Source organism: Calliopsis andreniformis, chromosome 10, assembly GCF_051401765.1.
Source record: "Calliopsis andreniformis isolate RMS-2024a chromosome 10, iyCalAndr_principal, whole genome shotgun sequence".
NCBI lineage: Eukaryota > Metazoa > Arthropoda > Insecta > Hymenoptera > Andrenidae > Calliopsis > Calliopsis andreniformis.
The window spans coordinates 8,311,214-8,336,715 of record NC_135071.1 but is presented as its reverse complement, the minus strand read 5'-3'; the positions used below and the strand labels follow the sequence as shown (position 1 = coordinate 8,336,715).

Here is a 25,502-nt window from a genome sequence, read left to right as displayed (position 1 = left end):
AGTATTAGAATAATTAATAGCGATAAATTGCTTTGTCTTATGTATGAATACGATATCTACTATTTTGCTTTAAAAATTTTGTTAACACGCTTCTTCGTCAATTAACTGCATATCGTGCATACGTTGATAAAAACTACAGAAGAACAGTATTTGCAATGTTAGTACGATAAGTGACTATAAAGCTTGGAAGTAGAAATGGTTTCTATTTGATCTATAATTGATTTGATAGTATAGAAAAATTTGAGAATGAATTGATAAAAAAAGGTATTTGTAACACGAAAATCGTTGAGAATATAAAAATAGGAATTGTTCTTATATTTGCATTATCACACCTGTTTTAGTTTTACGAAATATATTTACATAATCATCGGGCCCTTATAGTTTCTGATAAATGAGACAAGCTATCTTCGTCAAGTAGGTGCTTCAATCGTGTATATGTAATATAACGTAATACCATTGCGGAAATGATTTTTAGGTTTTACATTTTAACCTTGGATACTTGAAATTTAATATAATTGGTGATATACTGTTTTATGATAGTAGGATGAGGATATTTTCAAGATGAAAATGATTATTCCATAATTTTGTGTAACTGTATGTCGATTTTTAATTATTTATATAGGTAAAACAAATTTGCATAGTTTAAGAAAACTCAATTCATAACAAAAGATGCTATTTGAGAAGTAATGTTTATATTTGTTTTAAAAAAACTTTTTAAATGTTTTTCCATCGATCGATACTTTCGGAAAGTATTCTTTTTTAAATGCAAAAATGCATCGCATTTTATCATGTTAAATTGAATATCTGGTTTCCAATCTTCATTCATTAGTTTATACTTGGTTGATTTGATTTCCCGCTGTGATAAGTGTAAGTAAAATCACGAATTACAATCAGAAGGTACTTCATCATCAAGGATGATTGAAAAAACAAGGACCGGCCTCTGTCTGTTATCTTGCGTCATTCAAAATATCTATTCGTTGATATTGAAAATTTAAGTAAATTATACTTGAAAATTACAAATACAACTCAAAATTTACTTAAATAAAATATAAGCAATAACAAATCAAAACTAGGTTTTTATAAAAATTTTATTTGCACATAAAAAAATATTAAAGTTACTCTTATTTTAAAATTAACATTACACGTAAAATTTAAAAAAGGAACTATTTATCCCGAACTGCCTTTTCAATTGCAGAAAACAATATAGTTGCTCTTGAAATATCTTTTTTTAAGTTTTTATAATTCTTATCAGTGTTTTGTAAGCTTTTTGCGACTTTGTCCAAGTTCTGTAAATCAAAAATTTAAAACATGTTTTGTGAATTTACTTTTCTTTCATTTAAATGTTTCACTAAATGTATACATAAGATAGAACTTTTATACGTAAACATAACCTCTAACCGTACAAATCTGTTGATAAAGTATCGCAGTATTTTTTCCTTTGTATTCAACAGGGGGTGCATAAAAAGATGGCACGGCAGATGAAGGCGATTGATTCGATTGACTTTCCATGTCTAGTCAACTATTTTATTTTTAGTGGTATAATATGAATTTTGATTACCCGCGTTCTGTTTCGAATACAATGCTTAACTTTCATTTCATTCATAGAGACTTGCATTGAATCTGTCACAACTAGATAACACCGGTATAGGGAATTTCGGAGAAGCTTGTACACAAAGTTCCGTTGATTCTGTCAGAACTAGATCTAGGGGAAATGTATGATGTAGGAAATTTCGAATAAGCATGCCGACTTGCTACAAACATAATTCTGGAAACCTCACTCAGGCGCCGCCAGTGTCTAAATCTGTGGCTGGTAGAGTCGCTTATTTAGCGTATAAACTGACATACTCAAATTCTATTTTAGCTTAGGTTCTACTTTAATTCTGTAGCTCCTGCAGTAGTAAAATTAACAGATTTTTAATGTTTTTAAGTAATTTTTTATGAATAAATGTAATTTTCCTTGCATATTTTATACAAGTGTATATAAATATTTTCTCTTTAGTAAATTTAAGTTATAGAATATGTAACGCAGACATGCAATGGGAAGTAGTTTACGGATACAGAGTAAAAAATACATTTTAAGAGTGATATAATTTCGCTCCTACGGTTTATTGTTTCAGATAGAAACATAGAAAGTGTAAACATTAATTTTTTAATTTTACAATAATAAAAAAGTAATTGAATTATTTGAAATTTTTATTACTATAAAATTAAAAAACTAATGTTTACACTTTCTATATTTCTATCTGAAACAATAAACCATAGGAACGGAATTATATCACTCTTAAAGTGCAGTTTTTACTCTGTTTCAATAAACTATTTCCCATTGTATGTCTGCGTTACATATTCTGTAAGTTAAATTTATTAAAGAGAAAATATTTAAATGCACTTGTATGAAATAAGTAAGGAAAATTATGTTTATTCATAAAAAATTACGTAAAAATATTAAAAATCTGTTGATTTTACCACTGCTGAGCTACAGAATTAAAGTAGAACCTAAGCTGAAATAGAATTTGGGTATGTCAGTTTATATGTCGAATAAGCGACCCTTCTGCCAGTCACAGATTTAGATACTGGCGGCGACTGGGTGAGGTTTCCAGAAATATGTTTCTAGCAAGTCAGCATATGCTTATTCGAAATTTTCTACAACATGCATTTCCCCTAGATCTAGTTTTAACAGAATCAATGGAACTTTGTGTACCTCCTCTCTCGTTCCAACATCAGGACGGACAGCGATCCCTAAGAGCCCTGTGCATAACATTGGGCATTCGAGTAGGTGTCGCTAGTGTTGAAGGTACAGTAGAAGGCCACGAGTAGACAGCGGTGTTTATTTATACCGTGACATTTTATTGACATACTGACACTTTATTTCATATAACACGTTATATGCTGCATAATCTGCATAAGTTGCATAAGTTGCATAATCATGACCCTCTCATGTCCCTTCTACACTGGCGGCGCCCGTTCAAAGTTCCACTTTAAATACTTCAAATTCCCATTGATCTCTATATCTGGATAGGTATATATGGGGTTTTTGGAGCATAGACCGTTGATGAGAGTAATTGTATTATGATATTACACATGCGCGACACTTGTAGGGGACCAGAGATACTAAGATTTCGAATTCGCATGTATACTTGTAGCGCTATTTGCTACTACTCAACGCCACACGACGTCATTCGACGGTGATTCAGTTTCGATGTAGTCACTTTTATACAAAAATTTTCTACAATTCACAAGATAGTAGATTTTCGGGATTGTGTAAAGTGTAGAGAAAAAATGAGTATACATGTGAATTGGAAATCTGAGTATCTTGAGTTCCCCACAAGCGTCGCACTTATTGTATTCTAACAATATGGCTGCACCTCTATTGCTCTCGTCGAGCTAAATCCTACTCCGTATCCAGATATAGAGATCAGTGGTTCCACCTATACTACGTTTGTAGCAGACTGAATACAAATTTATTCGAAATTCCCTAAAGTACAGAATAGTCGATATTCTGTTATACTTTCTGTTCTCTGTTTAATTTTTTCTGTGCTTTAATATAACCTTAAATTTCTTAATGTTATATACGTACAATTATGTGCGTTGTAATTTGTAATGCATCTTGATAATTTTATCTATTGTTTTCGGTATATAAAAGTATATTAATCGGGTTAAACGTCGTGTTAACAATAGTAACAGTAAAAGGGTAATATGTACAAATATACGCTGTTTATTATTACATTGAAATGTATGATTTCATTTTATAAATAAAAAGTATTGTCGTTTTTGCGAAAAATGACCTTTTATAAAACCTAAGTATATGTCATTTTTTAAATAATATCTAACGGTACCTACATACCAATAGCTGATATACAAAAATCAACTACTGTTATCATTTACATTATAAGATGTAATTATTTGGTCGACTAATCGTATCCTTTAGTAGATTCATTTTTTCTCTTAAATGCAGAAAGGATTTTATTGTTAAAATAAATTTTTTAAAATGGAGGTTGATGATGTTAATTTACTTGTGCAAGATATAAAAGAAACAAATAAAATTCCTAAAGAGGAATTACAGGTATTGTTTTCTATACTAGTTATTTCGTATTACACGTAAATTATAAAATTCTATATTTATTACAGTTCCTACGAAATTTAAAAGTACAATTAAAAAATCCTGTTCTACCACAGCATGAAATTGAAACGCGTGCTGGGTCTCGTCCTCCAACACACCAAGAAATAAAAAAATTCGAAAAATTCTCAGCTATTAAAAAAGGATGTTTCCACCCATCTGAAGATCAAATAATTAGCAATAACTGGAAGTCATTCTGCAAGGTATAACAATTAAAAAATATCTCATATTTTTAGAAGAAAAATATAATCAGACTGTATTATTAATTTAAGATTTTACTAAAATTTCTTTATTTTTATATAGTTACATAATTGGGATTCCAGAAAAGTTCAACCATTTTTGCTTTTACGAGAAGAAAATGTAGCTTATATTCGCAGCAAGATACAAAGAAGAAGATTTGTACAGTTTCTAGCTGATGGTCTACCAAATAGAACATTGTACAGTGTATATCACAGATTTAGAAATTTATATCAGGAACGTTTACAAAGAAGGTAACATATTGTTAAAAGTAGAGAAATAATGAAATGATGAAGAATGGAATATTGAATTTATATTTGACATTATACTTGCGTTTATATTTGTTTGAATTTAGGTTTCTTCCCGAAGAAGACAAGATGATTTTAAATCACCTAGAGCGCAATATAAACCTTGATGAAAAACGAAAATATGCGGATTTAGCAAAAGTTTTAAAGCGATCTCGAGCATCTATTTGGCGTCGTTACATGTTACTAAAGAAAAAACGTCAATGATCCAATGAGAACATATTCAATTTTGTAAATATATTTAAATTTATGGTTTAATTTACAGTATTCACTTGCTATAAGCTCTTATGAATTATGAAATGAAAATAATTCAAATACATACACATGCCTGTATAAACATTTCATTTATTAGATTATTATTATTATTAAACAATTTCTTATTATAACATCTTTTATGCTCTTGTTATTATTCTTTCCATAAAAATATATTGTATTTGTAAGTGAAAATTGCATATTTACTAAAATTATAATTGTTATTTTAGTGTTAAATAAGTTTTGACATTAATTAAGATGTAATTTAATTGCTGGAATTTATTTTTAAAATAAATGTATATTTAAAATGAATGTCTAGTATTTTATAATTTCGTGCAAAGTACATTCCGTGTTAAATGTAAATACAGAAGATGTAATTAAGTTTTGGAGTTAATGTTTTCGTTACTTAGATATCACAAAAATTATTATAAATATCTATATATGTTTTAAAAATTAAAGTGTGAAATGATTTAATAAGTTTAAAATGCACATATTTAAAAAACTAATAATGAAATTGTACTTACAATCAATGAATGTAATAGTAGTTTTAATACTTGGTAAAATATTTTAGATATATACATAAAACAAATATCTACAGTGATATAAAAAGTTATTTCTAATGATGAATGTTTGATATTTTCTTTTAATTACTTTTAATAAATGGTTTATACAATGTTTTCATTACTAATATCTTTATATGGATACGAATCAGTCTCTTTTTTGCAAAATATCAATAGTAATTAAAAGTAGTAATTATAAATGATTCGTTATTCATACACAAATTGAATGATAAACTTAAATAATATATAAAAATGTAATTGTTATTTATCAATGTACATCATTTTTAAAGGTTTCTATGATATTAAATGGACTTTGTTAATGAAGTATAATATTCTAAATAGTTCTTAATATATAATTGCTTTAATATTGCTACACTGAATCGAATATTACGAATGCACTAATAGTGTATAAGATGAGAGATGATGGATTGGAAATTAACTACATATGAAACACACATATATCAATTAATATAAATATATAGATTTAGCATTTTGTACAAAATATAAGTTATAATACTGGTAATATATTTTACCATTGCAATATAATCAAAATTTCAATAGAAAGACAGAGAAAAAATTTGAACTAATTAATAATTTCCTACTTTTAAGTAATGGTGTATCAAAATATACATAGTCATGTATTCAAATTATACAATTATCATCGATATCAATGGAAAATAATTTTAAAAAATATTTGTATAATAACTATTCAGTTACTGGATAAAGAAATAAATTTTGTTGCAAAAAGCACTAGCTCGGATAGGGTGATTAATTATGTATGAGTACTTAAATAATTATTTCTGTGTAAAAAAGGAGCTGCTCATATATTTACATAAGTGCACGATTTCTACAATAATGTAAGTTGTATCTTATGAATCGTAGCACACTTTATGGTCATTTAACAGTCTATGTATAATTCATTATGTTGCACAAATGAAATCATTAATTTGATACAATGAGTCATACTTTTTTAAAATATTTGTCCTATCACAGCAAGTGACCGCACTGCAGACTGTACATTATTCACATGAATATGATGAGCGACCTGATGATGGTGTTCGTCTACGACCATTTCACCATATTGAGCTCGACAACGTTTTTGATGTGCAAATAAACTACCACTGTGACTATACGCAGCTCCACATGTTTTACACACGTACGGTTTTTCACCAGAATGAGTATAAGTATGCTCTTTTAAAGTACTAAGTCGCTTGAATGCTTTACCGCATGTTTTACAAAGATAGTTTGCCTCGCCTGTATGTCGAGTTAAATGTCGTCTAAAAGCTGAGCTCACAGCAAACGCTGCGCTACATACGTGACAAACAAATGGTTTATCACCTGTGTGAATCCTAGTATGATTTGCCAAACTGGTTGTTGTAGTAAATCCACTATTACATGTTTTACACACATGTGGTTTAACACCAGTATGAGTTCTCATGTGATATGTGAGGGAAGAATTACTTGGATACACTTTGCTACAAATATGACACAAATACTCTCGTGGAACTTTTTCTTTTGGTTTATGTGTCCTTTGATGGAGAACAAGACGAGCTTGACTAGCGCAGACCTTTCTGCAAATTTCACAAGTAACTGGTTCAGCTTTAGGTTTATGCATTGAAACATGACGTCTGAGACCTTTTTTCGTAGCCATAATTTTATCACAATGCTGGCATTTATATTCACCAGAACCATCTTCGTCGCTTTCTTCCTTTTTAACGTTTTCATTTTCCTGTGAACTATTAGTTGTTGTGTTTGGGAACGGGTCATCATCAGAGTCAAAAAATTTGTTATCATCTATTAAATTATCTAATAAACCATGGCCATGTTTTTCCGCGTGCTTTTTCAATGTATCAGGTCTAAAGAACCATTTCTTACATACAGTACATGAATACTTTTTATCCCCGTGTACAAGAGCATGTCTTTTTAGATTTTTTAAAGAAGAACAGTATTGACTACAAATATCACATTTGTACAATTCAGGTGCATTTTCAAATTCATCAACTTCATTCATGGTACCATTTTCATCATCTGTATCTTCATCAGGTTTTGTTTCCTTTTTTGGCTCTTTGTTATCTTTCTGTTCGTCTGTGTTAATTTCTTTAATCATATTGTTTAGCTTCTCTGTATGGGACTTTAAATGACGTGCAAAACTTTGAGGTTTAGAAAAACATGCATGACATATCTTACATGCAAGAGGTTTTGACACATGTATTTTTTTATGATTCTCCATATTTTCTTCTTTATAAAACATTTTCAAACAGACATCACATTTATATTTTTTTTCATGAACAAGAGAATGTTTTTTTAGTCCTTTTTGCGTACTATAGTGTTTTGAACATACTTTGCATTTAAATTTTGATTCCCCAGAGTCTTGACTATCACTGCTTGGATCATAGTAATTGTCATCAATTTCATCTTCACTGTAATTTTTATTAGGCACAGATTTTATTTTCCTGGCAGATGTACGTTTTTGTGGAACTTGTTCTTCTTCAACAACAGTATCATTTAACATATTCTCATTGAGGAACTCTTCTTCTTGTTTCTTTCCATTGTTCTCCATATTTTGATTGAGGTCTTGATTTTCTTCTGGTTTATTTTGATCATCCATAGACTCAGAAATATCATTGCTACTTCCTTGAGTAAGTCGAGTTTGATGTATATTACTTTCCATGATGCAAGGATCTTTTTCAATTTCTTTAGATCCTTCAAACCCAATAGAACATATGAAAAGCTTTTCATCTTGTATATCAATTTGATCAGCACTCAAGTTAGATTCATTTCTAGAATATGAATTACTTTGCACAAACTCTTGAGAGTTTGCTACCATTTGCATTTCTTCTTTTACAAAATAATTGTCCTGACTGGCTTGTTTTTTTGCTAATGTTGTTCTATATTCAGAATCTGTTTGTGTGTAAGTGTCCTAAAATATTTGAGAATATGAATATTTGTTACACTATATGTAATGAAGAAATATGATATGTTATATTTACCACAATAGTAGTCTTTGTTGGCTTATTATAATACATTCGTAATTTAGTATCAGAAAGTTGACACTGTTGTCTAAATTCATGAGCAACACTTGCTTTGTAAATGCAAATATCACAAATTAAGGAAGGCAGTCCATCTTGTTCATGAATTTCTATTGATCCGCATACTTGTATCTTTTGTGGAAGGGCAGAGAAATCATTGACTTCTTGATTAGTAGAAAAAATAGGAGATAAATTAGCACCTTCTGTGAGACAAATCCTGCATATTCTATCCATATTAAGTGGCAAATCAAAGTATCCTGTCATTGTTTATTAAGTAAAAAACAACCTATCCTTTGTATGCTTCCTGTAAATAACACAGAACATGTTACATAGCAATTCTATCAAAAAACACATTTTGTTTTCATTTCAAGTGATCTTTTCAAGAGAAAATAATATCCGTTTTATGAAATAAACATTAAATTTTTTTATAATGTTTAAACTTAAACATGTGTGGCATGTGTTTAAAAAGTTGATTTAACCCATATTGTTAATGATAATGGATCTAATATGTTGACTGTTAATAGAAAATAAAAATCTATTACAAAGGAATTCATAAGTTCCAAAACTATGGCAAAAGTACGTGTTCAGATGCGTCAATGCGAACAGTAGCTACATATAAGTAGCCAAAAATTCAGATGCACCATATGAATCACGAATATTTTATTCTAAAAGCGCATATTTTTAAAATGGACAAATAAAAAAAAAGATTAATGTACAAAAATGGGAGGTTCTCAACCTTCGGATCTTTTGTGCACCGCGAAAACATGCCACGATGTTGAGACACAATGTCTTAGCAGTGATGCCCAGACGAATTAGCGAGAAGCTTCGGAGAATCTGCGTTTCCCCAATTTTTATAACGCACAGTTCTTGCGAGGTCTTTATCGTACGCTAAAAAATAATATCACAGGTTCCATTGTCGATTACGATCCATTTGCTTTTGTGACACTGTTCTATGGGAACAAATTGATCACTTCTCTACCCCTTTTGTTCAATGGCTTCTCTACATATCCATTAAGATCTACTACAAAAGTTGAGAGCAATCTGAACGAATTCACAGAGTGAGACGTGGTGAGACGTGCATGGGGAACTTGCGAAACTTGTGGACGGGTCAATACAAGGAAAGTCAATGTATATATGGACGTATGTATGTACACTTTGATGCACGCGTCCGCATGCAATATTGCATGGACCCAATAGGTGTACTGTTTCAAAGTGTGTTAGTATTTCTTTACCACATGGCGACTGACTTGCTATTCAAATCTGATAGCGAACGCGATAATTGATTTACATACCTTGTAATAATTTTATTTCGTGCAACATAATACAATGTAAAATATTTAACACGATATATTAATAAGAAACATACAGTTTATTTTTATTTTTAAGCAAAATCTTAAAGATTCGAATCTACAAGTGCATACATGTGTATAGTAGTGTAACAAGTACTGCTTCCAAAATTTGTTATACTACATTGTAGATTGAAGATACTAATGGCAAGAGAATTAGAAATAAATGGGTATTTAGTGCACGTTATCTACGAAGCATCTGCAAAAAAGTTAAAAAGTTACCGCATCCTAGTTGAATTCTCATTAAAGTGTAGTTTCTTATTCCAAATTTGAATTATTGTAAACTTGACAAAAGATGTATATTCTGTTTCGGTTTAATGCATTCGCTGCCGAATCCGCGATATCGCGTGAATCCAATATATTGTTCCAAAATGTTTGTATTTCTTCAGTATATGACGGTCTAAGTACTCTTCAAATCTAGCAACGAGTTTAATGTACTGCTTGGAATGTCTTCTATTAGGTAGCCAATCAAAATAGATAAATTTGTAACTAGCTGATCAAGAATCTACGAAAGGTGGGAATTTACATTTGCAGAATTTCGAGAGCAACGGTATGAGATACCGAGTGGTTCATCTATTTGTGACAATTCTTAGGTTTGATCGTCGAAAGACTTTCTTGTCCGCCGATCTGTCAAAAAATGTAAATGTAAGACTGTGATTGAAGTTTAAGGTTTCTAGCATACGGTAATGCAATCAAAGCGAGTTATCCGATTAAGTCGGAATATTGGGCGGATGTAGAAAAGAAACCTTTTAAGCGATCTAGAAAATATACCATTTTATTTTTTAAATGCCATTATGGCTCTCCGTAAGGTAAAGGGAAATTTTGAACGCATGTTCGATAAAAATTTGACGGATTTAGTGCGTGGAATTAGGAACAACAAAGAGAATGAGGTAAATTTATGAATATCTATCTCAGATTATTTTCAAATATTAATCACGATGACATAACCTCATTCATTTATCTTAACAATTTAAATTATTTTTTCGTTAGTAAGTGTTTTTCAATTATTGTAGGCGAAGTATATTGCACAGTGCATAGAAGAAATTAAGCAAGAGTTGAGACAAGACAATGTTGCAGTCAAAGCAAATGCTGTAGCAAAGCTAACATATGTAAGTTTCAGATATGTATAATTTGAGTAAGCTACTATACTTTTGATCTTATTAATATCATTTGTTCAAATGTATTCAGCTCCAAATGCTGGGATACGACATTAGCTGGGCTGGTTTCAATATAATCGAAGTGATGTCTTCTGCAAAATTTACATATAAAAGAATTGGTTATCTGGCTGCAAGTCAAAGTTTTCATGCAGATACTGAAGTATGATATTATTTGAAATTGGGATAAAACTATAGTCCAAAGAAATCTGATAAACATTATATATATTTTACTGTGACAGTTCAGAAACATTAATGTGATATTTCATTCATTCATGAGTTTCTTTATCAGTAAAATTTGTTTATTAAATAGTGCATGTGAAAACTTTTTGTTGTTGTACTTTCATAAAGTTGATATAACATTCATTTATCATCAATGTTTATATTGTAATAAATATTTTGTGATCTTAATTTGTGAAACTAATATTGCACAAGCATTTTTATCGTATTCTAGCACATAATTTAGCAAATAATCTAGCAAATTTGTTATATGTAAAGAAAATTTGTCAGGTTTCTAAAGACTGAGTTCTTTTAAAGTAATTGTATTATTTTTAACAAATACAGCATTATTCATTGGCACCTTTTCTTACAGCTTTTGATGTTAACTACCAATATGATTCGCAAAGATTTAAACAGCCAAAACCAGTATGATGCTGGTTTAGCTCTAAGCGGTCTATCTTGCTTTATAAGCTCAGATCTTGCACGTGATTTAGTTAATGATATAATGACATTACTAACATCTACAAAGCCATATCTACGCAAAAAAGCTGTGCTAATGATGTACAAAGTCTTCTTGCGATTTCCAGAGGCTTTACGGCCTGCTTTTCCTAGATTGAAAGAGAAATTAGAAGATCCAGATAGCGGTGTACAAAGTGCTGCTGTTAATGTAGTTTGTGAACTAGCAAGGAAAAATCCGAAAAATTATTTAAGTTTAGCGCCTGTATTTTTCAAACTCATGACAACTTCTACCAATAATTGGATGTTGATAAAAATTATTAAGTTGGTAAGTGAGTATTAATATTTCATTACATAGAAATAAAGTGAAACAGATTAATGGAAACGTAGGCTCACTGTTATAATTAATAAATATTTCATATACGTTATATATATATATATATACTTTCCTAACATGAGCCAAGTAATATTGGTCTTGTTTCACGTGCTCAGTTCTCCACTATAACACTGATTGAGCCGAAAATGGGTCGGCGACTTACTCAACCACTAATTGACCTGATTTCAAGGTTTTCATATTAGTTGATTATTTTTTCTTGTTACAATATAGCAAAACAATAGATATTAGTTGTAGTATGTGTTAGCAGCCTGTATTTACTTTTTATAAGTATTTATGAGCAATTGTTTTGTATGTTGTGCAAATTCTGTTTAGAAATATTAAATCTCATCATATTTCTTAGACTGCAATTATATTTCCAGTTTGGCGCATTGACACCTCTAGAACCTAGGCTTGGCAAAAAATTAATAGAACCCCTTACAAATTTGATACACAGGTATTTAATGTATTTTTATTAAATATACAAAAATATTGCACTCGTAGGTTTGACTGCTGCTTGTAAAATAGCATCCTCTAAAATATTAAATATATTGTTTACATTCTGTATATGAGTGCATAGAGTTAAATTATGTAACTGTTTTATTATATTTTGCCTTCATTTTATTATCTAAAATGAGTAATTATTATAGTTTATTCATTATATGATTAGGTGTTAATTATGTAATCTTACTGGGTTTTAGTACATCCGCAATGTCCCTACTGTATGAATGTATAAATACAGTAATAGCTGTATTAATTTCAATTTCATCTGGCATGCCAAATCACTCTGATTCAATACAGTTATGTGTTCAGAAGTTGAGGATATTAATAGAAGATTCTGATCAAAATCTGAAGTATTTGGGGTTATTAGCAATGTCGAAAATTTTAAAAACTCATCCTAAGAGTGTGCAAGCTCATAAAGATCTTATAATGCAATGCTTGGATGATAAAGATGAAAGTATAAGACTGCGTGCCTTGGATTTACTATATGGAATGGTGTCAAAGAAAAATTTAATGGAAATAGTTAAAAAATTAATGGTGCATATGGATAAAGCTGAAGGCACTGCTTATCGAGATGAATTACTCTCAAAAATTATTCAGATCTGTTCACAAAATAATTATCAATTTGTTACTTGCTTTGAATGGTAAAATAACTAAAAATTTAAAATACATATTTTACTTGTATTAACTTGTATCATTTTTATATTGTTTATCCATATTTTTAGGTACATATCTGTATTGGTTGAACTTACACGAATGGAAGGTACCAAACATGGACCACTAGTAGCAACTCAATTACTTGATGTAGCAATTCGTGTACAAGCTATACGAAAATACGCAGTTCAACAATGTGCCTTACTGCTAAAGAAATCATACCTTTTACTAACAGGTAAACCACGATCAACAATGTCTGAAGTTTTATATGCTGCTGCATGGATTTGTGGAGAATTTACCAGGTATTACATTATATATTTATGCTACTTTACATTAAGTTTTTAAATCCAATATAATTGGCAATGTATTAAATGAATAGTGAACTAGAAGATCCTCTAGCAACATTACAATCAATGTTACGACCACAAGCTTCTAGTTTACCTGGACATATTCAAGCTGTTTATGTTCATAATATCCTAAAACTCGCTACAGCAACATTATGTAAGGCTGAAAGTGATGGAGATATTGAAACCATGAAACAGGTATATCATGAAGTTTTTAACCTTGCTTTTTTATTTTTATATTGATATTGATTGTAACGTATACATTTTGTAGATTTATGAACTGAAATATAGTATAGCAGCTCTCGCACGCAGTGGAGACTTGGAAGTCCAAGAAAGATCTAGTTCTGCATTAGTTTTACTTGAATGTTTGAAAGAAAATCCTGGCTTGGCACAAGAATTGATGGAAACATTTGAAGGTGAACTTAATCCTGTGGCTCCTAAAGCTCAAAGAAAGGTAATAATTAGTTGTAGTAAGTTTTTACATTCTAGTATATGTAATTACATAAGTTACCTTCTTTGTTTTTCAGGTACCAATTCCTGAAGATCTGGACCTGGATTCATGGATTAATGATCCACCTTCAGAAAGTTCTGATTCAGAAGATCTAGACATGAACGACATTTTTGTTAAGACAGAAAAAGCAAGTGATTCATATTCGAAACGACATTTAAGCGAACCGTCCCCTGAAGAACTAGAAAAACGTCGCGAAGCCAGAAAACAAGAACAAGAAAATAATCCACATTATTTAAAAGGCACATTCAAGAATTCTACGTCATATCATAACTCATCTAATATTTATGAAGAATTTGAAAACATTCCTGTTGCGGAGTTAGATATTCCAGTTTCTTTAAAAATTACAAACAACCATAAGAGGTATAAAGGACATGGCAAGAAGAAAAAGAAATCTAAAAAAAGTAAGTTTAAATATTATATTACACGTTATGTTATATTGTATTAGACAATTAATTAATTAATTAAATTCATCTAACTTTTATTAGACAAAAAATCAGCTTCAGAAGACGAACTAGATGATGATTATCCTATGCAAATGGTAAATACAGGGATAGGTGAACTTCCACCAGGTGCAGAATTAAGTGATAGTGATAACTATGATCATGTAGATGAGAATGATCCACACAGAGCTTTAAATATTGATTTAGATATGCCTTTAAGGGATGATGAACGCTTACCTGTTTTAGAACATAGAGTCGCTGAAAATAATTTGCTTCAAGAAAATATTGAAAGTAAAGGAAAGAAAAAGGAAAAGGTAACTTTTTTTTTATTGATATTTAAATTATATTATATATTTATTTTCAACAATTGTATTTATTAGGGACATAAAAAATCTAAGAAAAAAGTTAAAGAACATAGAGAGAAACAATATGACAATCCATTGGAACTTACTGATATGTGGTTGGAAAATGATATTTCAGCAGAAAAAGTTCAGTCTCCTATTAATGCTGAATATACTGAGGTGTTCGGTGAAAAAGATTCACAAAGAAGAGATGCTAAACGTAAAAAGTCTAAAAATCAAGAAAAGCATAAGAAAACCACTACTACAGACGGTATGTTACAAGAAAGAAAAGAAAGAAAAAAGACTAAAAGTAAAAAAGAGAAAAAGATCTCAGACTATGAAGAAACGGCTGGAATCTCAACGCCGTCGAAAGAGATATTACCAGATTTGAGATACAATTTTACAAATTCTGTAGATAATGCAAACTTGATACAACCATTGCCTATGTATGAGAAGGTTGCTAAAAATGAAGTACTGTCTATAATGTATAAATTAAAAGAAGTTTCTCACGAATCGGAATCGGAAAAACTAGTCGTGTCAATATTTGTTACAAATAACTCCCAAAAATTAGTAAAAAAATTATTCTTTGATGTAACCGATTCGTATACGTTTACAGTAATGACACGACACGTAAGTTAACAGTATTCTATGTTTAAGTTAGATCTTTTTATGTTATCTGAAATAATTAAATTTCGTTTTCCCTTTTAGCTTGGAGATGAATTGCCACCTCATGCTAGTGCAGAAACAGAAATTAGTCTCTTATTCACATATGTACAATTTGGTCAGAGTCTAAAAGGCACGCTTACATATGTGTTAGAAAATGAAGAAAGTACATTGCAGGAAAAGTTTGATTTTAGTATGCCTTTAACATGTCGTATGTTGATGTCTAGCAACCTTTCACGTAAGGATGTATTGACGGATTTACTTACAAGTGGTCGAATTGTATACAAAGCTAGAAAAGAAATTTTTCTGTCTCAAGATTTTGATGTAATTTTATATACAATATGCAGTAAGTGTAATCTTACTCTTGTGGAACGAATTGACGACACTGCATCTTTATATGGAATCTCTTTGAAAGGAGATCATATGTGCTTTTTATTAAAATATAATGTAAGTGATTTTTATGTAAATATTTGTAAATTTGATATGTAACAGGATAAGTGATATGAAATTTTAATTTTGCAGAAATCATCAAACAATTTGGTAATTGAAGGCAAAGGTAACAGTAGTCTATTGTCAGCGGTAGTATGCGAAATTTTAGAAATCATGAAATGCTGTTGATATGAAGTGAAGTGTCTTTATTTTGTGATTCCTATCATTCATTACGGTCATGTCCATTACATTACTTGGCAGTAAGATGAACAGTTAACAACATTTATTGCATATAAAAAATAATGGCTATAGAAACTTTATCTGCAAACCTATTAAATATTTTCAGAAAAAACTGTCTTATCTAAACTTTACCATCTAATTTAGATAATACAATTTGTTACATATAAACATATGCATCTATATGTATAAATGGACACGTATATGCATTCATATATGTGTATGAGATAACGTTTAAAAAAAAAAAGGAAGAGAGATTTACTATTTAGAATTGAAGACATCAGAAAGAAAGTAGTTCATTTTATTTATACGCAACTTCAGTTCGTAAATTAAAGTGCAATAATAAGATAGTAGACAAGAAAATGAAATATTTATTTTAATTAACTTTGTGGTCATTTAATTAATAAGAACTTTTTACGTAACTGTAAATATTAATCCTCAATTTTTGTAACAGTTTTAAGAGTGTAATATTCTTAAATATTGATTGAATCGAGTTTCATATGGATATGAACAAAAACTATTTGTATAGTTCATAATATTAAAATATTAAACTATTTTGTCAAAGTGGAGAAAAAGATTACAAGAATATAAAATATTATTTGTAAGACTATTCAATTGTAAAATATCGTCATAAAAAGACTACAAATATCATATATTAGAAATTAACTACTTTATAAACTGATATCTTCAATTTTATGTTATTAGAAGATTAATATCATAACTATATTGTTGAACTTCTTATTAAATTGTAAAATACATCAAGGATACTCGCGACTCGTGTGAATGTACATCAATGTTTTTCAGCGGAGTGTATACTTCCTGCATGTAATGACTTTGTAATATCAATAATTTAATACTTATAAAAATCTATAATAAGCATATATAGATACGCAAAACAGTAATACATGGAACACCAAATGTAAATAGCTAATACTTGTATCCTATACTGATAAACAATATTTTCATTTTAAATATCTTCCAAAAATGGATTTCATTTATATAAAAAAAGTATCTTGTACCATGTAATTAATTTACTCGCGCATAATATTTTTCTATGTTTATTTAATAACTTTTTGAAATTCGAATAGTTATTCCAGTTTACTAATATTAGACATATATTGATAAGTACTTGTTACAGTACTCAGTCATACAAATAATACAAAAAATAAAATCATGCTTCAACTTTTTTTTTTATATATTTCTTCTTTATATCTAGCAAAAGAATTTTCTTTTCTTTTAGTGCTCTATCTGGGAACATATATTTTGTAACAGAAATTTTTGTATACTAATACAATGACAGTTGTGCCAAAAAAGAATTAGTATCAATTTCGTCCTTAAATATAATAAAAATATAAAAGTAATCTATTTAAAAGAAATAATATTTTCTTTCATGTTTGCATTTATATATAATATTAAATGACGTTATCAGTTTGTCAAAACTTAAAATATATTTTACATTATTTATAGTTCATATATGATAAACTTATTGGTAATAATCTGTTATGTTTATTTATAGCAAAATTTTCTTACTCTTTATATTTGGTATATGAGGAATAACATGGAATTTATTGGTTAAAAATATATTTTATGCAAGAAATCCTTTTTTTATTTTGTTAAGGAATATATATATATATATGTATATCTTGTATTTCGTAATATTATAGTTTATATTTGAAATGTAAACTTTCGTTTTTCATTCCTTAAGAAAACATACATACATATATCAAAATAAAAATTATTTGAGATATTTCATCCTGATTTATATTAAGTAATAATTAAACCATTCGCCAATAATAAAGTGAACAGTTTATGTGAACAAATTTTCAGTTTTCAAAAAAGCTATAAGCAACTATTAGTTAGTTGCTACAAGTCAAAGTTATAAATTGATATACAGAATTAATCATGTAAATCCTGTAAAAGATTATTTAAATAACTTAATCAAAAGCATAAAAAGAATTATTAAAGGCTTGTAATGTTTGTTTCTATGGATGTAATGAATTATTTAATTTATTATGAATGGTATAAATTTGTATACAGATAAAATCCCTAAACATTCAATATATCACAATATTAAATACAAGAAAGCAGAAGTGAAAAAAGTTATTGAAAATAAGGATAAGTTATAAGTTAAATAATCATTAAAAATTGCAAAGTATGCAATACAACATTGTGTGAAAATTTAGGAATTTTAGGTATTAAATGTTGGTATAGCATGTTTTGACATTAGTCTAAGATGGCGGTATTTTTCAGTGTAGGTACGTGGTAGGGGCATCGTGTTCTTCATTTTCTTCGGGTTGTTAATAGGAAATTCGTAATTAATTAATTATGGAGGCTGGTGCGAGTACCGGTACTCGTACAACGCGATTTATGATGGAAGGTGTTGGAGCCCGTGTCATCCGAGGACCTGAATGGAAATGGGGTAAACAGGTTAGTAAACAGGTTACCTGATGTAAACATACCTTATTATCAAAATACAGTATTTTGTCTAGTGATAAAACATATCTAATAAGTATAGTTAGCTATTTTTATGAATACTTTGCGATACGCTATTCAATTTCATAGTTATATAATATTTAAAAAAGAATTACACATTTCTTAGAGGTTATTGTACAGTGCATATTTACATAATTTAATACCTATTAAAATTCTTTATTTATGTTTGAAATGTTTTACGAATACTATCTTCTTATTCAAATTTAATATACAACTAAAATCTAATATAAAATTGACGTTTTACATTATATATTAGTTCTGCTGTTTTGATATTTTGTTTCATATACGAACATATTTTTTTTCTGAGCATTGATTTTCATGCCAAGAAAATACTTTTGTTTATCTACTTTCTTATTTAATAAAACATAATTAGTATTTATAATTATTTATGTCACAGGATGGAGGAGAAGGTCATGTAGGAACTGTTAGGAATTTTGAATCCCCAGAAGAAGTTGTTGTTGTTTGGGATAATGGTACAGCAGCGAATTATCGTTGCTCTGGTGCTTTTGATCTTCGAATTTTGGATTCAGCTCCAACTGGTGTAAAACATGATGGGACAATGTGTGATACATGTAGGCAGCAACCAATTTTTGGGATTCGTTGGAAATGTGCAGAATGTGGCAATTACGATCTCTGTTCAATTTGTTACCATGGAGATAAGCATCACCTGAGACACAGATTTTATCGTACAGCTACTCCTGGAAGTGAGAGAGTGCTATTGGAACCAAGACGTAAAAGTAAAAAGGTATCAATTAATTTCTTTAATAATTATCAAGTTATTATTTTACTACAATATGTATATAATATACATTTCACACACAATTTCAGATTGCAATTCGAGGTATATTTCCTGGTGCAAGAGTTGTAAGAGGTGTTGATTGGCAATGGGAAGATCAAGATGGTGGAAATGGAAGACGGGGTAAAGTCAATGAAATCCAAGATTGGTCAGCTGCTAGTCCTCGATCAGCAGCTTATGTTATATGGGATAATGGCGCAAAGAATTTGTATCGTGTTGGCTTTGAAGGAATGGTTAGTTTAGAAATATTAATGTACTGCATTATACGTAATGTATTGCAAGTAACTAATGAACCCCTATGCTTCAGGCGGATTTAAAAGTCGTTAACGATGCTAAAGGTCAGACAGTATATAGAGACCATTTGCCATTATTAGGTGAACAGGGTCCAGGCAGAACTGGTCCACATGGATTACAAATTGGAGATCAGGTAATGCAAAATTAGAATCAATATAGGAGTTTTAGTTTAACTTCTACATCGATATATGAAATTTCTATAATAACAATCATTGTTTCCTAATTCACAGGTTAACGTTGATTTGGAATTAGAAATAGTGCAGTCATTGCAACATGGACATGGTGGTTGGACAGACGGAATGTTTGAATGCCTCAGTACTACAGGAACTGTTGTTGGTATTGACGAAGATCATGATATTGTTGTTTCATATCCAAGTGGTAATCGATGGACTTTTAATCCTGCTGTACTAACCAAAGTTCAAATACCAGTCCCAGTTACTAGTTCAAGTTCTGATAGTCAAACATTTGCGGTTGGAGATTTGGTACAGATATGTAATGATTTAGAAAAAATTAAACTGCTTCAACGTGGCCATGGAGAATGGGCTGAAGCAATGGCACCAGTATGTATTATTTTTATCTGGTTACAAAGAAATTTATATTATTTTTATTAATATTTGTATATTTTAATAGACTATGGGAAAAATCGGTAGAGTTATACAAATATATCATGACGGGGATTTGAAAGTAGAAGTCTGTAGCACATCCTGGACGTATAATCCTCAGGCGGTCACCAAAGTAGCAAGCAGTGATGGTAGTGTTCCAGGAAATAGCAGTGGAGGTATGTTGGTATTTATAAACAGATATATTCGTATATTTTCTACAGTTTTTAATGTAATATGAATATTACTATAATTTTAGAACGTTTATCTGCCTTATTGAAAAAAATATTTGAAACTCATGTCTCGGGTGATGTTAACGAAGAATTAGTAAATACAGCTGCAAATGGTGACGCTGCTAAATGTGAAGAATGTTTAAAAAGGCCTGAGGCTGACGTAAATTGTGTATTTGCTGGGCATACTGCTCTGCAGGCAGCAAGTCAAAACGGTCATTCAGAAGTTATAAAAATTCTCCTCCGTTATAAGGCAGATGTAGAAATAGAAGTGAGTACCTCTTTATGTGGTATAATGCAATAGTCAAATGAAAATTTGCATTCATAAACGTGGCATATTTAGGATAAAGATGGGGATAGAGCGGTACATCATGCTGCCTTTGGGGATGAACCGGGCGTAATGGCGTTATTGGCTGGAGCTGGAGCGGATTTGAATGCTAGAAATAAAAGACGTCAAACAGCTCTCCATATTGCGGTTAATAAAGGACATGCTGGTGTAGTGCGTACATTGCTGGAATTAGGATGCCATCCCAGCTTACAGGTAAGTTTTCATTTCAAATATATTTTCTTCTTATCTTATGAAAATTCGATATAATATTTGAAATTTAATTATTGACATAAAAATGTTTTTGAATATTTTTAATTTATATTGAATTAAAATATACTTACTGCTCAATGTTAAATTAAGTCACTTTAGTACTGTAATTGATTTTGAGTAATCTTAATTTTGAGAGTTCGATCTTTAATAGTGATTTATTGAATGTTACTATTAATTGAACTTACATATTATAGATGTTACACATTTATTAATATAAGTCTTTATTAGCTTTCAAGAAAATATTACTTGCATTATAATATGGTAATAAATTTATTGTTTTCTGTACAATAATTTCGAAAAAATAAAGAAAATTAAAAGTACAACGTATTGACATTTTAATTCAATATGTGCTTGTTGATTTATTATTACTATGTTGTATGTAAGTGGTTTATAGTGATAAGTTTTTAATAATTAACTTCATAGCAATTTCACATCACATATAATTATGAATTATTTTTTGCTTATTTCTAATGTATTATAATTTTGAGAACTTGCACATATATTTTGTATTTTCATGATAGTATTATACATGATACTAATTTTCATTAACGCTTTACTCGCGTCTATAAAAAATTAAGATTACTAATTTCACAGATTACAATAATTTTGATTGAGAATGATTTTCAAATCGTTTGATTATTTTTCTATGTCTTTTCATGATTATAATTACATCGCTAATTATTTTTAGAAATTCATAATACCTAATTTAAAAAATGTTCAGAATTTATTTCAAAAGAGAATTAATAGATATCATTCATACAAGACATAATCATGAAGTTCCCTTTTCTTGAATAAGAATGGTGGAGTCCTCAATCTTTGTATGTTATAAAGTTTTTTTAGTTTTGTTATTCATGAATTCCTCTGTTAATTCACTATGAATTTTCTCCTCTGGGTTAATTAACCAGTTTGGAACTTTGTTTTAAAACAGTTGCCTGATCCCAAAAAGTCACGATTTTGACCATATCTGATTAGTAAATTTTTACATCCTTATGGATCCTTATTTGGAATGTTATTTATTTATAAAAATTGTTTAAATAGGGTAATTTTTACATAAAAGTATGCAATGGAATGTAAGCCATCCTTGAAAGAGCTATTATTAATTTATTATAAAGTACAGTACAGTTTTTATTACGTGTAAACTGGTGTTGAGTATTTTGTCCTTGTAATAGAATATCCAAGTGATTAAGCATTACCCTTCATTGGCCAGTTAATACTTTAAACGCTTCAAAAGTACTTAGTAATACATATATATTCAATGTAACAACATAATAACTTTACATAAGTTATATGATGTAAAATTGGGATAGATACATACTTCTAACACCTTTTCAAAATCACCACTAATTTTTTTTAGTTATACAATTCACTTTCGGCTTGAAATATTTCAAATTAAAAACAATAATTAAGGAAAGCTTTAATCGTTAATAAACAAGCTTCTTCTTAACGATTTATATATTCTCAAGGTGAAATATAATTTTTCGCGGCTCAGACAGCTGTTTCGGAACACGATGCGCCACACCGTCGCGTACAGAGGACAGTCGTATTCACGAATGTGAATTAGTGTTAATTCACCTTTGTTACATGGGTGTCTCCTCATTTGCAGGAGACTTAATTAATTCAGTTATCTGGCTGGAGGAAGCCTCGAATTCCACCTGCGTTACGAGTGTCGCGGGATTGTGTTTGAGAATACGTGTTGCGCATAATCAAACCGCGCTCCCTCTAGATCCGGTGTCCGGGCAATGGGATATAACACCGGGGGATCCCTATTTTCCTTCGAAACAATTCGAACCTGAGGACAACCGGGAGCATTTCCCGCGATAAACAACACTTACGTGCCACGCATACCTCGAATGACCTCGGCTCTTACGTTCTTCACATTTTTTTCGGGATAGTACTGTGCTTCCTTCCCCCTCGATCTTAAGCCATTACCATAGCAAAATATTTCGCGGATTCAGAAGAAAAGGCGAAAATTTATAGTTACATGTGCCTCAGAGATTAAAAAGGTAATACAAATCAGGGAACGTTTTTGTTAAAGGTATAAGCGAAAATTATACCAAATATTGCGATTCAATCTTTTCAGACTCTCTAAACTTCCGAGACTCAAGTCGTTCAGGTTTGAAGCCCAGCGTAGGAATTAATTAAATAGGGGTATTAGAAATTCTTTAAAGCGCAAGCGACGATTACAATAAATTATCGCAAAGCCTTCTTTTCGCGTAACGCTCTTTCACAGGTAGGGAAAGTAATTAAGAAAGTTAGGCAATGCCTCCTCTCATTTTCATAATCACCTCACGGAATGGTATAAATTAACAGTAAACGTAAATCAACGATGCTTTTAAGTGGTATTTGCTGGTCAGGTAGCCGACGCATCGTCGTAATATAACAACATTATATTCTCGCGTTTTTATGAACTTGTTTTAAACATTGTCTATTTTCTTGTACACGTTATCAACAAACAGTTTGAATACAAGATCAATTTTTAGGACTTCTATCCAAGTAATCATTACTGTACTTTCTATCAGTTTCCTGAAAAGTGAGCAGTCTCAAGTACAAGAGAGAAATTATAAAAATTCGTTCCACTAGTTTTCTGGTTTACTACTAATTACTCATAAAAATGCGATCACTAGTGGTGTAAAAGGTAATTATGCAGAATAGGATGCACGTGATTTCGATAATCTTGAAATATATTGTCAAGGTCAATGTTTTGAACAATTTGTTCTGATACATATAAGCACCGCTTGGCCATTAGCTTTCTAGATATTTGGAAAACACTTAAGTTAATTTTAGTTAAAGAGTACATTATATATATTCATTTATGGTACAAAAAAGTATTTATTTAAATAAATGTGACATTTAAAATATTTAGCGATTCTTGATCAACTAAGCACTGAATTAATCAATTAAGTGGGCTAGGGTTCAGGCTATAACGCTAATCCGGTCACTGCAGGGCAGCTTAAAAGCATTTAGGTAGTTCTTAGGTTTGAGTTCACTGTGTCATTCCACATCTTAATTCAAAATTAATTAATGAATTATTTGAAAACTTAATCCAAATGTAATTTTAACCTGTCTGAAATATTATCTACAAATACGATACATACGTAGCATCAAAGATGCTTTTGCAGACTTACATCTCTGGAACTGAGACTGAGCAGCGGTTATATAGGATGTTAGACTACTTAGCACAAAAAACTTTGGAAGCTGATTGTATGTGTTACAGTAAGATGAAAATCAAGAATAATGTAATTGCGTTTAGACCTTTGTTTCAAAATTGCAGAGACGTCTAAAATTTGTGTGAGGTGTGTCTGACTTGGAAATTATTTTACTGCTAGTATGCATTACTCAGGTCAGAGTTAAGCATAGTAAATTCAGTAGAATTAGTTGCCAATCAGATACACTCCAAATTTATTTTTGGCGTTTTCTTAACAATGAATAACTCGGAAACGCAACTAGAAACATAATTTCGTCTTATGTTAGCATGTAGAATCACCTCTTAAAACTTTTGACACCTCTCGTCGAATACCTAGTACGTATAGAAAAATATTGTCCAAGATATTTACTTTGACAATATATTTAAAAACTACTGAAATCTAGTCTGTATATTTAGCATATAAAATTGAAATAGACCCACAATTCGTCTTTGTGCTCAGTCAACCACGTCAGGCTTAGGATAGGTGCTGGTAAGAAAAAAATAGGAATATCCGTTTGCCTTCTCTTGCGAATAATGCATTCAGTCGAGCCAGGAGACTTTGCGTCGCTACGACGTCTTCTATCCGAGAAAATGGTTCGCAATTTCGACACGGGGCGAGGTAAAGCTGACGGCGGATTGGAAGAGTGCGCCTATAGCCCGTATGGCCCCTATTACAAATCCAATACCCACCTAGCTCGATGGTATACGGCATCTTTTTTCTCTCGTCCCTCTCTCTTCGACTCTTCACTCAATCTATCTCGCAGCCGCCTGCTAGAGCCGCGTCCTGGCGCGATGCTGCTATAAAACATATTCGCTGACAGCGACAATATTCCCCTCGGTGCAAAGTCGACAGAAGTTACGCTCTCGGCTTGCACACATTGGCGAAGAAAATGTCCAAGAAGAATAGCGCTCCTGTGTCTGATTGCTTGAAAGGGTTATGCTGAAGATAGATAATTCAACTGGTGTGCCAGGGGATTCGAGTTACGAGTCAAGCGTTACGCCTTTCTTCTGTGTGGGGGTGAATGGCTCCCTCGTAAATCTGGGTTATTGGCACTTTCACTGATGAGTGATTTATATTAGCCCTTGGCTCGGGGAGGTGCCTTACGGTGCTGTCTGAGAGTTTTCTGTAACCATGTGGATTTT

At 30.6% G+C, this 25,502-nt stretch overlaps 4 protein-coding genes and 1 long non-coding RNA gene across 10 annotated transcripts in view; 3 read left to right on the top strand and 2 right to left on the bottom strand.

Annotated features, from left to right (window-relative positions):
• Nucleotides 1-1,163: 1,163 nt before the first annotated feature.
• Nucleotides 1,164-1,539, bottom strand: LOC143185075 (uncharacterized). Its single transcript, XR_013002867.1, has 2 exons — nucleotides 1,399-1,539; nucleotides 1,164-1,286 (listed from the first exon to the last, which is right to left on the bottom strand). It is a non-coding gene; the product is annotated as an uncharacterized LOC143185075 (long non-coding RNA).
• A 1,501-nt stretch (nucleotides 1,540-3,040) lies between these two features.
• On the top strand, nucleotides 3,041-5,214 carry LOC143184527 (uncharacterized). Of its 3 annotated transcripts, none has more exons than XM_076386832.1 (5): nucleotides 3,041-3,688; nucleotides 3,953-4,060; nucleotides 4,174-4,317; nucleotides 4,418-4,605; nucleotides 4,707-5,214. In XM_076386832.1, the coding sequence occupies exons 2-5, from the start codon at nucleotides 3,986-3,988 to the stop codon at nucleotides 4,861-4,863; spliced, it is 564 nt and encodes a 187-aa protein (XP_076242947.1). In that variant the 5' UTR covers nucleotides 3,041-3,688; nucleotides 3,953-3,985; the 3' UTR covers nucleotides 4,864-5,214. The 3 variants fall into 3 exon arrangements, with proteins under 3 accessions (XP_076242947.1, XP_076242948.1, XP_076242946.1); XM_076386833.1 differs by lacking the exon at nucleotides 3,041-3,688 and adding an exon at nucleotides 3,719-3,730; XM_076386831.1 differs by lacking the exon at nucleotides 3,041-3,688 and having other exon boundaries at nucleotides 3,833-4,060; nucleotides 4,126-4,317; nucleotides 4,707-5,212.
• An 832-nt stretch (nucleotides 5,215-6,046) lies between these two features.
• Nucleotides 6,047-9,573, bottom strand: LOC143184397 (uncharacterized). Its single transcript, XM_076386594.1, has 3 exons — nucleotides 9,234-9,573; nucleotides 8,459-8,801; nucleotides 6,047-8,388 (listed from the first exon to the last, which is right to left on the bottom strand). The coding sequence occupies exons 2-3, from the start codon at nucleotides 8,759-8,761 to the stop codon at nucleotides 6,439-6,441; spliced, it is 2,253 nt and encodes a 750-aa protein (XP_076242709.1). The 5' UTR covers nucleotides 8,762-8,801; nucleotides 9,234-9,573; the 3' UTR covers nucleotides 6,047-6,438.
• Nucleotides 9,574-10,446: 873 nt separating this feature from the next.
• Garnet (adaptor-related protein complex 3, delta 1 subunit-like garnet) lies at nucleotides 10,447-16,673 on the top strand. The gene is made up of 14 exons (XM_076386593.1): nucleotides 10,447-10,733; nucleotides 10,857-10,952; nucleotides 11,032-11,160; nucleotides 11,590-12,000; nucleotides 12,429-12,502; nucleotides 12,747-13,190; nucleotides 13,272-13,502; nucleotides 13,580-13,742; nucleotides 13,816-13,998; nucleotides 14,072-14,456; nucleotides 14,541-14,809; nucleotides 14,876-15,466; nucleotides 15,545-15,946; nucleotides 16,022-16,673. The coding sequence occupies exons 1-14, from the start codon at nucleotides 10,638-10,640 to the stop codon at nucleotides 16,115-16,117; spliced, it is 3,570 nt and encodes a 1,189-aa protein (XP_076242708.1). The 5' UTR covers nucleotides 10,447-10,637; the 3' UTR covers nucleotides 16,118-16,673.
• Nucleotides 16,674-18,443: 1,770 nt separating this feature from the next.
• Mib1 (E3 ubiquitin-protein ligase mind bomb 1) overlaps nucleotides 18,444-25,502 on the top strand; it is a 506,537-nt gene continuing 499,478 nt past the window's right edge. For all 4 annotated transcript variants that reach the window (XM_076386737.1, XM_076386739.1, XM_076386738.1 and 1 more), the window contains exons 1-8: nucleotides 18,444-18,592; nucleotides 19,056-19,403; nucleotides 19,487-19,687; nucleotides 19,762-19,881; nucleotides 19,979-20,308; nucleotides 20,379-20,526; nucleotides 20,607-20,848; nucleotides 20,921-21,118. In XM_076386737.1, the coding sequence (XP_076242852.1) occupies nucleotides 18,491-18,592; nucleotides 19,056-19,403; nucleotides 19,487-19,687; nucleotides 19,762-19,881; nucleotides 19,979-20,308; nucleotides 20,379-20,526; nucleotides 20,607-20,848; nucleotides 20,921-21,118 (1,689 nt within the window). In that variant the 5' untranslated portion in view covers nucleotides 18,444-18,490. The remainder of the gene's footprint in view (nucleotides 18,593-19,055; nucleotides 19,404-19,486; nucleotides 19,688-19,761; nucleotides 19,882-19,978; nucleotides 20,309-20,378; nucleotides 20,527-20,606; nucleotides 20,849-20,920; nucleotides 21,119-25,502) is intronic.